General features: G+C 34.8%; 1 protein-coding gene across 2 annotated transcripts in view; it reads left to right on the top strand.

Annotated features, from left to right (window-relative positions):
* The window catches only part of GKAP1 (G kinase anchoring protein 1), an 81191-nt gene that overhangs the window by 9438 nt on the left and 56142 nt on the right, over positions 1-15611 (top strand). For both annotated transcript variants that reach the window (XM_082655895.1, XM_082655894.1), the window contains exons 4-6: positions 2149-2292; positions 11267-11344; positions 14074-14197. In XM_082655895.1, the coding sequence (XP_082512021.1) occupies positions 2149-2292; positions 11267-11344; positions 14074-14197 (346 nt within the window). The remainder of the gene's footprint in view (positions 1-2148; positions 2293-11266; positions 11345-14073; positions 14198-15611) is intronic.

Raw genomic sequence — 15611 nt, 5'->3', positions numbered from 1 at the left:
ATATCTGGCTTTTTAAAAATTAGCATGAGCAGGTTTCCATGAGTAAATGAAGATCTACATTATTTTATCCACATTATTTAAAATTATGTGGCTTTGTCATAGTTTACTTAATCAGATTGTTGTGATAAACATTTAGGTTGTTTCCTTTTTTTTTTTTTACTGTTATAGACAGTAATCCTATGACTAGACAATAAGCCTATGACTAACCTTGAACATTTATGCATTTGATGGGCATCTGTTTCTTAAGGGTAGTAAACAGGCCCTTCTCCCCTAGACATGCCTAGCATGAGTTACGTGACCAACATTTAATGCGCCCATTTATTTTTAAAAGAAACATTGAAAAACACCTCTAGTCTGTGTCTATCTGTGTTTTAACAGAAGAAGCAGTTAGATATTAAGGACTTTTCTCAGTATCACTTAATGAGAGAAGTAGTAAAAGTGTTTTTTTCCCCCTGTATTCATTTTATAATATCCCAAGACTTAGAAAAAGCCTTTTCAATTTATTTCCATCACCATTGCTTTCTAAGTATCTCTTTAAAATGCTGCCACACAGAGAGTCACTTTAAAAGACATTTTTCTCACCATACAACCTTTCAGAAGTCCAGTCTTACAGAACTTTTGATTGCCCACCATTTTCTTTTTTTTTCTTTTTTTTCTTTTTTTTTTTGCGGTACGCGGGCCTCCCACTGTTGTGGCCTCTCCCGTTGCGGAGCACAGGCTCTGGACGCGCAGGCTCAGCGGCCATGGCTCACGGGCCCAGCCGCTCCGCGGCATGTGGGATCTTCCCAGACCGGGGCACGAACCTGAGTCCCCTGCATCGGCAGGCGGACTCTCAACCACTGCACCACCAGGGAAGCCCCCATTTTCTTTTTGGTATTAGATGTGGGGAACAAAAAATAAGGTAATAGTGGGGTTTACATTACATTACTGAGAATGAGCCTGAGGATCCTCCCTTCCCACTTCCACAGCTATAGTTCTGTCAGTCTACTTTCTGTAATAAATCAGTAGTGTACCTGCCATGGCTTTGTCTCTAGCAGCATCCCCTCTACTCTGTCTTTTCCACAGCAGAAAACAGCTGCTTAAAGTGATGTTTGTATCTCATCACTCTTGCAGAACAGTCTATTGATTATCAGTTAAATTGTTGATCCTTGATTTAAAGCCTCTTCATTGGTTTCCTAGGGCTGCTGTAACAAAGTACCACAAACCAGGTGCCTTAAAACAACAGAAATTTATTCTCTTAACAGTTCTAGAGGCTGGAAGTTCTAACCATGGTGTCAGCGGGGCCAGGCGCTCTCTGAGACTGAGTAGACTCCCTCCTTGCCTCATCCTAGTTTCTTATGGTAGCTGTCAGTCCTTGATGTTCCTTGGCTAGTGGCTGCATCTTTCCAGTCTGCCTCTTCTGTTACATGGTGTTCTCTTTGTGTATCTTTGTCTATACCCTTCATTGGATTAGGGCCCACCCTAATTCAGTATAACCTTAATCTTAACTTGATTATATTTGCAAAGATCCTATTTCCAAATAAGGTCACATTCACAGAGAGCAAGGGTTAGGCCTACAACATATGTTTTGAGAGAATACATTTTAATCCATAGTAACCTCTCAGTATTTTTCTCCCTGTTTCAACCTCTGTGACTAAGATTTTTCTTATTGTTGGGAGTGGCTTGACCAGTACAGTTTTAGTTCATTATGTTACTTTGTGGACTAGGCCCTGTATTTTTCAGGACTAGCAAAATAGTTGTTAGAGTTCCTTAAGCTATCTTCTCTCACTATTTAAACTTTTAAATTTATAAGCTATTAAACTTTAATCTTATTGAACGCTATTGTTTTGCATTTTAAAAGCATACTTGTTATCCTGTTCTCTACTCCTATAAACTTCCCTTTAGTAAAGCAGACTCATTAAAATGGTGGTATAGTAGAGTATAATCCATTCTCACTTATTAATCATTTCATCGAGAAATCCACCAAAATTATCTCAAATGCTGGTGAAATTAGCATTCTACAAAGACTACAAAAAATTCAAATAGTGACTTTGTGAGTTAGCATAATGAGTATTTAGAAGTATAAAAATATTGATTTCTTAACTTCCAAAATAATCATTTGTATCTCAGGATTGGTAAACTGAATTTAATTTTTTGTTTGTTTCGTAGCTCAGGAATCTTGCTTTTAAGAAAATTCCCCAGAAATCCTCCCATGGCATTTGTAATGCTCAGCATGAGCTATCATTACCAAACCCAGTACAGAAGGATTCACGGGAAGAAAATTGGCAAGAGTGGAGACAAAGAGATGAGCAGGTACAACTAAGTAAATCAAATTGTTTTGCTTTGGTTTTCAGTGCATTTTTGCATTTTTAAGATAGCAGTGCATCTGACCATGACACCACTGTTCTGAGGAGCATTTTATATTGGATTAACTCCCATGTGTTTGCTACTTTTTATAAGAGGTTCTGGTTTTTATCTACTAGGAAAGCAGATTGACACATATTATATTTGTTAGTTTTGGCAATTTCAAGCAATTATTTTCTGAGTTTTAAATTCATCTGCCTTTTTACAAATGAGGGAGAGATAGGGAAGGGAGAAAAACAGGATTAAATTATTTCAAGTAAAAAAATCACATTTGTAAGACCAGAGGTCTCTTATTAAAAATACTCAGTGAAATCATTAGAGAAGTGCAAATCAAAACTACAATGAGGTATCACCTCACACCAGTCAAAATATCTACAAACAATAAATGCTGGAGAGGGTGTAGAGAAAAGGGGACCCTCTTGCACTGTTGGTGGGAATGTAAATTGATACAGCCACTATGGAGAACAGTATGGAGGTTCCTTAAAAACTAAAAATAGAACTACCATACGACCCAGCAATCCCACTGCTGGGCACATACCCTGAGAAAACCATAATTCAAAAGGAGTCATGTACCACAATGTTCATTGCAGCTCTATTTACAATAGCCAGGACATGGAAGCAACCTAAGTGTCCATCGACCGATGAATGGACAAAGATGTGGCACATATAAACAATGGAATATTACTCAGCCATAAAAAACTTGAGTTATTTGTAGTGAGGTGAATGGACCTAGAGGCTCACACAGAGTGAAGTAAGTCAGAAAGAGAAAAACAAATACCGTATGCTCACACATATATATGGAATCAAAAAAAAAAAAAAAATGGTTCTGAAGAACCTAGAGGCAGGACAGGAATAAAGACACAGACGTAGAGAATGTACTTGAGGATATGGGGAGGGGGAAGGGTAAGCTGGGACTAAGTGAGAGAGTGGCATGGACAGATATACACTACCAAATGTAAAATAGATAGCTAGTGGGAAGCAGTGCATAGCACAGAGAGATCAGCTCGATGCTTTGTGTCCACCTAGAGGGGTGGGATAGGGAAGGTGGGAGGGAGACGCAAGAGGAAGGACATATGGGGATATATGTATATGTATAGCTGATTCACTTTGTTATAAAGCAGAAACTAACACACCATTGTAAAGCAATTATACTCCAATAAAGATGTTAAAAAAAAATACTCAGTGACAGTTTTACTTAAAGAAAGAAAGACTTTGAGGGGAAACTTTTCCTTTTCAACCTTGTTGTAAAATAGTTTATGACGTTTGTTTTTTTTAGCCTATTTACACGATGTTTTGTTCTTTTATGCCTCTATTAAATAAATGTCATTAATAACCAAATCAAAGAGATAATTTAATAAAACCAATCAATTTCTTTCTGTGTGTGTGGTATCCAGGGAAATAACACACTAAGCCTGGAGTGTACTCTAGGAGGTGCTGTATGTATGGGAAATGAATAGTTATTTTCTTATCTGTTAAACTGCCATTTGATCTGTTGGGAATAGGTATTGTTTTAGCAGATGTTTGGCTTAATGGAGTGGCTATACCTATCATGCTTGGGTTACCAGTTTTAAAAGAATTAGACTAGGGACTTCCCTGGTGGTGCAGTGATTAAGACTGCCTGCCAATTCAGGGGACACGGGTTCGATCCCTGGTCCAGGAAGATCCCACATGCTGTGGAGCAACTAAGCCCGTGTGCCACAACTACTGAGCCTGTGCTCTAGAGCCCACGAGCCACAACTACTGAGGCTGCGTGCCACAACTACTGAAGCCCACATGCCTAGAGCCTGTGCTCCACAACAAGAGGAGCCACCGCAATGAGAAGCCCGCACACTGCAATGAAGAGTAGCCCCTGCTCGCCACAACTAGAGAAAGTCTGTGTGCAGCAACAGAGACCCAACGCAGCCAATAAATAAGTAGACTATACTAAACTCTGCTCTTAACATAAACTATGTTAATTATAACATTTTCTATAGAATTTTGTAGTGCCTTGGGCTCATCTTTACGAGCATCAGTTATTACACTAGGGCTGTGCAAAAATGATATTTCCGAGCATTGGTTAACTGGATAAATCATCTTGTATTATTCTAGAGGGGTTATTTGATTCTTTTTTCCTTCTACAGCATTCATTATAACAATTTTTTTTCTGGTTTACAAGTATTATTAACGTAATGATCTACTTGTTTAGACAGTAATAGAATTTGCTAGTGTCTTCACCAGAGAGAATTTCTCCCAGTGGCCCAAGAGGCACTGGAAAATTAATAAAGGAAAACTACTCAATTTTGCACCAAAATAAATGCCACGTAATAGGGGAACTTAAGCACAGATATTTGATTGCCCTTCTTCCTGCTGCCATTGATTGCTGCCAAAATGACCAGGTAATTATGAGAAGGAAATAGTCAACTTGGCCCCAACCCTATATAAAAATATCATCCAAGGCTGAGGAACTTACAGGAATTTCTGCTGGATATACTATTGATGGGTCACTTAGGAAAACCTGGTACCTTATTTGGAAGTCTCACTTGTAGGAAAATAATCAAGGTCATGAGAAGTAAAGTAGTTCTTGGGATAATTACAGTGACAAGTGAAGAAGAGATAAGGGCAAGCTTTGGGACTGATGGACAGTATACCATCTGGAATCTATTTTACTGTGTGGAATAATAGATTTTAAAAGTAGGGACCAGACAGTGACTGTACTAGGCAGAAGGTATACAGTTGTGGTGGGTGTTCTCCCTCACACAGGGAAACAACACTATGAGAAACGCCACGTGTTGAGGGCTGAGCCAGTCAAAAAGCTGGATATAGAAATCCTGTCTGTTATGTGGCTGCTTATTGTAAACACAAAAGAGAAATGCTAAGACAGAGTTTACTACTCCTAAATTATCAAAGTGATAATGTAAATTTACATTGGCTAAGCCTCAGCATAAAATCTGAGAGCTGGCATTAAACAGCAACAAGATAGACAGTAAAGAAACATCCACTCCACTTACTTAGAAGCAAACACTGGATCTTAGTTGATCTCATGCCAGCTGAAGAAAAGTTTCTGCCACATAAAAGGAGAAGAACATTGTACTTAATGTCCAAAGTGAAAGTGTACTTTGAAAAAGATTTGCTACGGGGAACAGAGAAATTGATTTTAGACAGCACCTATTTTTTGATTTAATAAAAACTAAGGAGCTAGAACATTTTGTAAAAGTCAAGGTGTCGATAATGTTATATAAAAAGGTGAAATAATAGACTAAGATGAAAAATTGGGTAAGAGAAATTGAAAGGGAGATGAGCAGAATACAGAATTTCTTTGCAGAGATGTATACATCAAAGGAGGTATACGTTTCACACTTGAAGTGGGTAGATTTTATGTGATACATAAAATATGTGAATTATATCTCAGTAAAGGTGTTTAAAAAAAAGTAGAATAGGCCATGACTTTGATTGTTTTCAGAATTTTTAACATTTTTTTAAAATATTGAATCAAGATCAAGAGACATATTGTTCACCATTACTTGTTGCCTGGGAATAAATCTCAGTGTAGATGTTGTTCAGGTATAACCTCTTATATTTGTGGTAGTGCATTGATAATACTGATTCCAGTATTACCTTTTTAAAATTTTACATCATGGCTCAAACATAATGAATGAATAGAAAAGTCTCTTCTCGTGGATATTCAGTGATAAATAGATCAAATTTTATTGTGTATTTCTTACTCCTGTTGTATTGATTCAGACTCCACATATCACTGGTTTTGTCCAACTCTGAAGTTGAATATCTGCTAGCTGTGCATAGTTAATTGTTTTTTCACACTGTAGCCTCTAGTACATCTATCTGATTAAGGCATTTTGCCAATAGTTTGTTCTGTTTTTTGTTTGTGAGTGTGATATTTCTCATTAACCTTGTGGCTGGTATAATAAGTCTATTGTTGATAGTTTGACTTGCACCTGGTTTTACTATAAGCAGTGCTCTTTGTTTTTTTGGCTTTTTCTTTAGCAACAAAATTCATCACTTTTGTTCTGGAAAGCATTACTTGGTACTTGTTCTGTTCTGGAAAGACTCATACAGGTCATTGTGCTTTGGAAGTGAAACAAAAACTATAATGTCTTTAGGCCACTGGTCTGACCATGTTTCATAGCAGGAAGCTAGGAACAAATAGATTGATGACTCAATAAATTGAAATTTCAAATATTCACTATGTTAATTTTCTATTTATAATTTTCCTTTTCATTTGCTTATGTGACAATCACTCTTGTGCTGACACATGCAGATTTATATTCTGTATTCACTGTATTAGAGTCTTCTTCATTTTAAAATTTATGTGTTTTTATAAGTTGCATTATTTACTATTTTCATTACTACTTTTAATCCTTCAGTGAATCATTGAACCATTTTTATTACTTTGAGATATAATTAAAACATACAACTTAAAAAATGTAAACAGCACTCAAAAGATATGAAGATGCATTAATTGAGATGAACAAAACCTGATCATTAGTATGAACACGTAGATACAGTTTTTGTAGAATATTTACAACCTTTAAAATCATAATGTTCAGGCTTCCCTGGTGGTGCAGTGGTTGAGAGTCCGCCTGCTGATGCAGGGGACATGGGTTCGTGCCCCGGTCTGGGAAGATCCCACATGCCGCAGAGCGGCTGGGCCCGTGAGCCGTGGCCGCTGAGCTTGCGTGTCCGGAGCCTGTGCTCCGCAATGGGAGAGGCCACAACAGTGAGAGGCCCGCGTACCGCAAAAAAAAAAAAAAAAAAAAAAAAAAAATCATAATGTTCAATAAGACTACTGGAAGATTTTCTGGGAAATGATTCTGCTTTCCAAATTAGTGAAGGTATATGTTCCACACTTTGAAAATCACTGAGTTAGAGGACCAGAAGGCGCTACTGCTACTGTGGCTAAGCACTTGGCTGCAAGTGTTAGATGTCCTCAGAATGTTGCTGTGTGTTGTTTTACAATAACCCTGTTCCTCTGAGAAATGAAGATTAATTCTTCATTTGGGATTTGTTTTGCTTGGATTTAAAGTGGGTAAAATTTTTATGGTACTTTAATTTACAAATTTTTAAAAATCTAGTTACAAAATATTTACTGTCCTCATTTTTCGTTGGTTCTTCATACTCTTTAACTGATCATAAACCCTTGAGCTATAGGTTTATTTATTTAAATAGAAAAAAAATGTTTTACTACTAGATGGGGATAGGAGGCAATGAAGGAAGCCAGGAGGAAGGGGATCTGAAGTACTCCATCTTGGGCACATGTAAGTATCTTCTCCAATCCTGTAGGCATTTTAGTGCCTACTATTTCCTCTTTTTCTTCCTTTCCTCCTCCTCCCATAAGTACAAAGAAAATGATGAGGAATTCTCAATTTGCAAACTTAACATATAAGATACTTTTTAAAAATCATGGTTATATTGCATTTTCATGTCCAGTGCCTGTCTTTCAGGCCCAGACTCTTTTTTTTTTCCTTCCCAGTTCTACCTCTACATGTACTGATTAATTACATTGACAGCAGTCTTATGATTAACTAATTCTCTAATTAAGGCATGTTTAGGGAATTTGGAATCATGTTTTCTTTCTCTTTCCTGGTATTGTAGTCTTGTGTTACCTTTCTCCCTGTTATCTGGAGTAAAAAATCTTATCTTTGATTCATTCTTCATATTTAATCAGTGTTCTGAAACTTGGTCATTCTTTGGTGAGAAATAGCCTTCTTTGTTTCCTGCATTGCTATGTTCAGGTCCAGGTTCCTGTATGCTGAGGCTACAGTGGTTTAGCCAGACCCATTGATTCTAAGTTCTCATTCTTCTAATATGACAGTTTATTTCTTTAAAATTACTCTTATCAGTTTTCCTCTTTCATCTATCCTGAATCCATAATTTTTAGGGAGTGTCTGGAACCTAATTTTACCCTACCTAAGCAATCTTATTTTCTACTATTCTCCAGCATAGAGAAGGGGAATTCTAATTTATTGTGTGTAACTCTTGTGCCAGGTAGGCACTGTGCTAGGTACTTGACATATATTATAGCTTAAAATTTTCAAAACTACACTGCAAGGTTGATATTTCTATTTCCTTTTTATTTATGAAGAAACTGAGATTCACAGAAGTTACATAACTTGCCCCAGATCACAGCTAGAATGGGTGGAATAGAAATTTAAATTATCCACCTGTGTGATCTTCCAAAGCCTGGGTTTTTTCCACATCTCTCTTGTATTGCATAGAATTTATCTTTTATCATGTATCCCATAATATATATATTCTTAATATCACGCTTTTTGTTCACGTGACTCTTTCCTCCTAAAATTCTTCCATTCATTTTGCTACCTATCCAAATTATATCTCTCCTTTAAGGACCAACTTAGTTTCTTTTCTGTATGCTTCTTTGAATTCTATTTCTTGTTTACCTATTTTCTGTCAACTTTTGTAGCACTTTTAATATCTTACTCTATTTTCTGTATGTCATGTGTGTTAGTTTTTTATTCCCAACTGGAGTAGAAATTCTTTGAGGGCAACAGCCAAATTTTTGCTGCTACTTTAAAGGACTAGAGGCAAAGTACATAGAGGGTTCTCTGTGAATCCTTATAGGCTAAACGGTCATATGGTGACATTTGGGAAGTTTTTCCTAGTTTTCAAAGAGTTAAACTGAAATTTAAATCATTTTTGCCTAATTGTATTTCCTTGTATATTAGTTTTTGTTAATAATTAAAAGGTAAATGTAAGCTTTAAACTGCTGTATTTAGAATCAAATGCTTGGGAGAGGCGTATTTTTAACTTTTAAAAGGTCCATTTCATTCAGTTTTTATCATTTTCTTAGAATCAGCTGTCTTAATATCTAAGTTACTTGAGATAGTTTGAAAAAAAAAATAATCGCATCTTGCAAGACTCCCAACTTTGTCTCCTCTTCTGCCCACTAATTTATTTTTGGAATATCAGTCAGAATATGTGACATATTGGAAATAATCTTAAATGTGTTTTCTGTAAATGTTAAATGTCATTAATATGGATTAAAAGCTTAGTGGTAAATTTAACCAACTTTTCTCAGAATAAACTTAAGTAGTTTTGTCACTTTTTCTATGTTGGAATGACTGCTATGCTCTAATTATATTGAAGTATTTTGTACTCAGATTGCTTTGAGTTTTGGTGGAGAAATTGATGTAAACTTCCTTTTTTGTGTAACACTAACATGAATCCACTTCCTTTTTACCTTTTAACTGTATATTGTTTTTTAATATACATTTATATAATAAAGTATTTAAAAGGTTAACCTTTTAAAAAAGATTACTTTTTCCTGATTGTTACTAATTTGGATCGAATTAATTCTTCAGTTCTTTTCAGTTACTCCATAGAAAAAGTATGTACAGTTTACTTGGGGCTTAACCAGAATTTCGAGTGCTATATGCCCTTATTTACCATTTTAATTCTAACTATTTTTCTCTGAGTTAGATTAATTTTTTTCTGTGATGAACCTATTTTTCCCCCCTCTTTTTGTTGTCTTAGTATAGGATTGGATGAAATGCTTTGACTAGAAATAAAAGATTTATTAGTTCATGGTGTCCAGTGTTAACATTTTTCTACTTTTTAAGGTGTCCTTTTGAAACAGATGACTTCTTTTTGGAATCGGTTTCTGTTTTAGTTTAGTTTTTTTTTTTTTAAATTGTTAAACAACAGAAACAATTCTGAATAACTTTGGCAAAAAATAATTTGACAAAAGGATACTGAGTGATTCACAGATTTGAATTAAAAACTAAACAATGAGACCTTGGGAAAGATGGAAATAAAGGAATTCTGGGGTGCTCAGAGGCATGAACTAGTACACTCACTTTTAGAGGCTATCATCAGCTGATTGAACCCCACTTACTTTGTGTTCTCAAATTTTAGTTCCTAGGAGAACAAAAAAGAGTTAGGTCCTTTGCTCCCATCCTGTTGTTGGTGATACCATATACATATTTGTGTGGGTGTGGTAGTGGGTGGTATATAAAATTAGGTGATTGGCTGTCTTGCTAGAATCCTAGGACACTGGATTGAATTGTAGTTATTCAAAGAAATAAAGGAAGGGATTATGGACAGACAAAAACAAGCGATGCCTACTAAATTTATGCTTTTATTATACAGTATGCATAGGTCAACACATACATGTAAACAAATCCAGGATGTTTACATGTGGCAGCTATCCTATTCAGCTGCAGATATACCTTATCCCCCAAGGTAGACAACCCAAAGCCCCATCCAACCACTGTACCAATTCTGTTTGGCAATTAGGAAAAGTAATTCTTAGAGAGTAATTTGATTGGAGGGTGGCAGAAGCTAGATTATGAGAAGTTAAGGTGAGATTGAGTGGTGAGAAAGAGGAACCAAAAGATACAGATCACAAAGAATCATTTTATTATAGTGTTAGAGGAGTTTAAAGGTAGGGAAGTCATACAAAAGGAATAAAAAGATAGCAGTAAAAAGATGCACTACAATTTTTCTGTAACATCACGCATATACCAGGACAATTGGTCCCTTATTTAAAGGTTCTATACCTGTGAATTAGTCTGTATTAAGTAAATGGTATGTTTTATAATGCTTACTGAGTTCTCAATATTCTTATATTTTTGAGTAATAATCACTGTTATATTTTCTGTGTCCAAAACTAGATACCATCTTTAACATCTATTACAGTGTCAATTCCTTTGTGAGATTTTGTTTTGTTACAGTAAAAAGATTATGTATTATACAACAGATAATTGACAATGAGAAAGTAAAAATATCAAAATAGTAAGTTTTTGCTTTGGTATCTTCTATAAAACACAGAGTTCTCTACTTTGGCATGGTAGATAACTTTGGAGAACCCAGACTGTTTATTGAAGTATTTGTTTTCTTATCCTGTATATATTGTCGTGTTGTATAATGCTATTATCTGTTTATCGTTAAACTTTCTTTTTATTTTTAGCTGACATCTGAAATGTTTGAAGCAGATCTTGAGAAGGCATTGTTGCTAAGTAAATTAGAATATGAAGAACACAAAAAGGTATTTACACATTTATGGATTTAGATGTTTTAGGTTTAAGTGGTCAAAAGTTAGAACCACCCTTCCTGAATTTTGTGTAAAAGTTCTTTAAAGTTTGTCCTAAAAATTTATCCTTGTGACAAAGTAATTAACATAAAGTTTTCATGAGATTTCTCCTCAAGTTCTTAGAGATAACAGAAACACAAACACTAAGCTTTGTCCGGTGATTTGGAATGTTCAGTTAAGAAATTTCTCCAACCAAGATGAAGGGGAGAGAGGAAATGAGGCTAATAGCAGATGATTTATTTTAACTTATTTTAAATGAACCTAGAAAATAGTTAAATTTTAAAAATTTAAGTAACTGTGAGTACAGGGGCATCCATTAAGAGACCCTCTGCTAGAGATACACTGCTAATTAACTGAAGTAAATAGAAGGACATTTCTGATAATTTGGCCTTGTGAATTCAGCATTTATCACTAAGCTTTGATATTGGGCTGTGTGTTGAAATGCATTCTACAGCTTGTAACTGTAGGGACATTTGCGCAAAAAGTAGTGTTTGTTTCCATTTTCTATGTTTAAATTGAGCATTTATATCATCTCCATATTATTTAACATTTTAGTCCTTTATATATATTGGGAATTTTTTTTGGTCTGTAAAGTTTATTCAACTTGTGATTACTCAGTGGTTGATCATAAATGGCCTCTGGTCATGCTTAAGGGCCTTTATACTATGTACACTAGCTTCTTCGCTCAAGAGGAAGGGAGGAGAGGAATTAACATTTACAGTAGATGAGTTTGCTATTTATTTATAGCTCAAGGGAAGAGAATGAAGATTGCTGTTAGACTGGACTTGGTACACTATATGTGTTAGTTTCATTTTCCATGTCCCTATTCCTTTTATCCAGAATTATCAAGAATAACTGTAATCCTTGTTGTTACGTGTGTAAACAGACAAAGATAAAGACATGGTCCAAGCTGTTGAGTTCAGTGGAAGGAGACACACCCATAATTGTAGTGTATTGAGAGATTTTATGTTTTCAGTGCAGTGGGAATTCAGGAAGATAGAAGAATTTTCTGTGCTTTTGATGGGGGTGGGTTTTAGGAAAGGATTCTTTTTATTTGATAAATTTGAATGTTACCATTTGTAAATTTAAGGTGTACAGTGTGTTACTTTGATACATTTATATATCGTAATATGATTGCCAGTGAAGCAATATTCATCATATTACAGCATTGTAGTATAGTATTATTGACTATATTCATTATATTGTACATTGGATCTCTATGGTTTATTTATTACTCATTATAAGTTTGTATACTTAAAACACCATACCCCCATCCCCATCCCCATCCCCTGGTAACCACCATTTTACTCATTTTATTTTAACAGGTTTGACTTTTTTTTTTTTAAAGATTCCACATATAAGTGATATCATACTGTACTTGTCTTCCTCTGTCTAACTTATCTCGCTTAGCATAATGTACTCAAGGTCTATCCATGTTGTCACAAATGACAGGATATCTTAGGAAAGCGTTTTTAAAGTGGAGTCTTACTCAATGTATTAGAAGTTCAGCAGTAGGCAAGAGAAAGTATGCATTCTCAGGGAAGGAGTAACAAGTACATAAGACATGTACGCATGAAAGAGTAGCGTTTTGAAAAACTATAATTTACGGACCTAGAGTTGCTGGAGATACTGCTACCAGAATAGAATATAAAGAACCTCATGTACAGGCTAAGGAGGTTGAGTTTTATACATTTGTTGGCAGAGAGCTATTGAATATTTTTAACTTTCAGATTGATTTCAGGTTTTCATTTTAGAAACTTATGCCATAACAGTGTAGAAGATGAATGGAGGGGCTAAAATTAGAGAGTGTTGCAGTGTCAAGCTAGAGAAGATAGGGGAAGTGACAGAAGGTATGAATAAATGAGAATAGATTTAAGAGATCTTTAGGAGATAAACTCAACAAGACCTAGGGACTAATTTGCATATGAAGTGTATAGGAAGAATAAGCAAGGATGACTGAGGTTTCTAACCTAGACAGTTGTGTAGGTGATGGTGGCATTAAGCAAGGTACTTACTAGAAGATCAAGCAGGGAAGGCAGGGTGAACATATTTAGTTTGCAGATGTTTATTGAACATTCTGTTTGAGTTGTCTGTACATACACAAGTTATCAGGTAGAACTTTAAATTTTGAGTTTGAGGAACAACAGGTATAAAACATGAGAAGAATGGGTTAAGAATGGAATAATGGTAAACAGCGGCTGCATTTTTAAGAATATAGTTGGGGAAAGAGAAACCAGTGAAGGAGACTTAAGAATAGTCAAAAGTGTATTGAGAAAACCAAGAGATGGTTGAAAACATAATGTCTTTGGGTTTGGCATTGAAGAGAAGGTTGACTTTAATTTTAGTGTCAGAGACTAGCAGAATCCAGATTTCAGTGTGGTTAAGAAAGGAAATTGACTGTAGATTATTGTGTTAAGTTTGGTCCTGAAATGAAGAAGAGGGTGGCAACTAGGAGTTACAGACCAAGGAATACCTTTTTATTTTTATTTTAGTGTTTAAGAGGGAAGAGATTGAATGTATAAATAAACAGGTGTCTTTTTATACGGTTTGGCTAGCCTATGTTTTGATTTTCTTATTTGCCTCTTATCTTTAAAAAATAAAACTTTAAGAAACATATTGCCCATTGGTTAGTTGATTTTACTAGTGTTAAACCAAGCTTAATTATTGTTGGTAATTTTTTTTAGGAATATGAAAATGCTGAAAATGCATCAGCTCAGTCAAGGGTTATGAATAAAAAAGACAAAAGAAAGACTCATCAGGGAAAAGACAAACCTCTCCCAATATCACTAAAAAAGTTTCAATCTGAAGGTAATATACGTATGAAATCTATTACATTAGAGAAGCTATTCTTAGTCCTTGTATAATTTCATTTTAAGTACCTCTCTAATTTTTAAAATAAGTAAAGATTGTTTTATTAATATGTTACTTAGAATGTAAAAAATGTAAACCTGCTTGAAAATAAACTATTTCGGGGTTAAAGTAATTTAAAATCAGTCATTAAAACCTCATAAAATTTCAATAAGAATTTGTTTATGTAATTCTGAATTTGTTCCTTTTCTAAAACTCACTGAAAATAAAAATTGATATTTGTAGTTTTTGAGTCATCTTGAAACATATTGTCCTTATACATAAATTGATTTGGCTTACACTAGACCAGGAATGGTATTTTCAGATTTCATCCGTTATTGGTCAACCTCTTCAAGTTATCTGGAACTATATCTTAGAAAATTAAAATGTAAATTTTTAGAATGAGACTTATTACCAGAAATCTCTTTATAATATCATTTGTATTGGTTTTATTGAACAAAGAAGACAGAAGGAGATTATACCATCCACTGACCTTTCGAAGACAGAGCACAAAGCACATTATTTTTGAATTGGGAAATGGTGAAAACTCTAAGTCTGTGCTGTATAATATGGTAACTACTATTCATGTGTGGCAATTTAAAGATAAGTTAATTAAAATGAACTAAAATTTAAAATTCCTTAGTTGCATTAGCCACATTTGGTGCTCAGTAGCCACATGTAACTAGTAGCTTCAATGTTAGACAGCACAGGTATAGAACATTACTGTCATCACAGAAAATTTTAATGAAGAGTGCTGTGCTTATATCAATCAGAATAGTTGCTAACCGGATAAACAACAAGGTCCTACTGTATAGCGCAAGGAACTATATTCAAAAAGGAAAAGGAATAGTTGCTGACCAAATGAACACCTGTTTCTTCATTGACCAAGAAGTCAGTTTGACTCATGAATTTAAGCTTAATACGTTGGGCATTTGTTCCATGAGGATTAATAAGACCGTAGCAATAATCTAAAAAAAAACAAAACCCCAAAATACTTTGTTTTCAGAAAGAAGCCTACCTGTGAAGTTAGGAATAAATTTAGAGGATCGTATTTTCATTTAAGGATGAGGAAACGTTTCCCTATAGTCTGCTTCTCTAAGTTGCTTTGTTTCGGGGTTAAAAAGAACAGATATATGTTAAATTTCCAACTTTAGTAAGAAAGATTTTAATATAAGAATTATGTCATTAAAAACTAGGCAGAGACATGAAAAGAATGCTTTTTAAAACTTCTTTATTTTTCATATGTTTAAGTACTATGTAAATTTATTAGATGCATTGAGAAAAACATTAGTATGATAATGTTAAAGGGAAGCTGTACAACTATTTCAAAGCATGATTAACACAGTCATAGTACTTCCCTGGGTTTCGGGCATCA

Source organism: Grampus griseus, assembly GCF_964374135.1.
Source record: "Grampus griseus genome assembly, chromosome: 6".
NCBI lineage: Eukaryota > Metazoa > Chordata > Mammalia > Artiodactyla > Delphinidae > Grampus > Grampus griseus.
The sequence above is the reverse complement of the archived record's forward strand: the minus strand, read 5'-3'. Positions and strand labels throughout refer to the sequence as shown.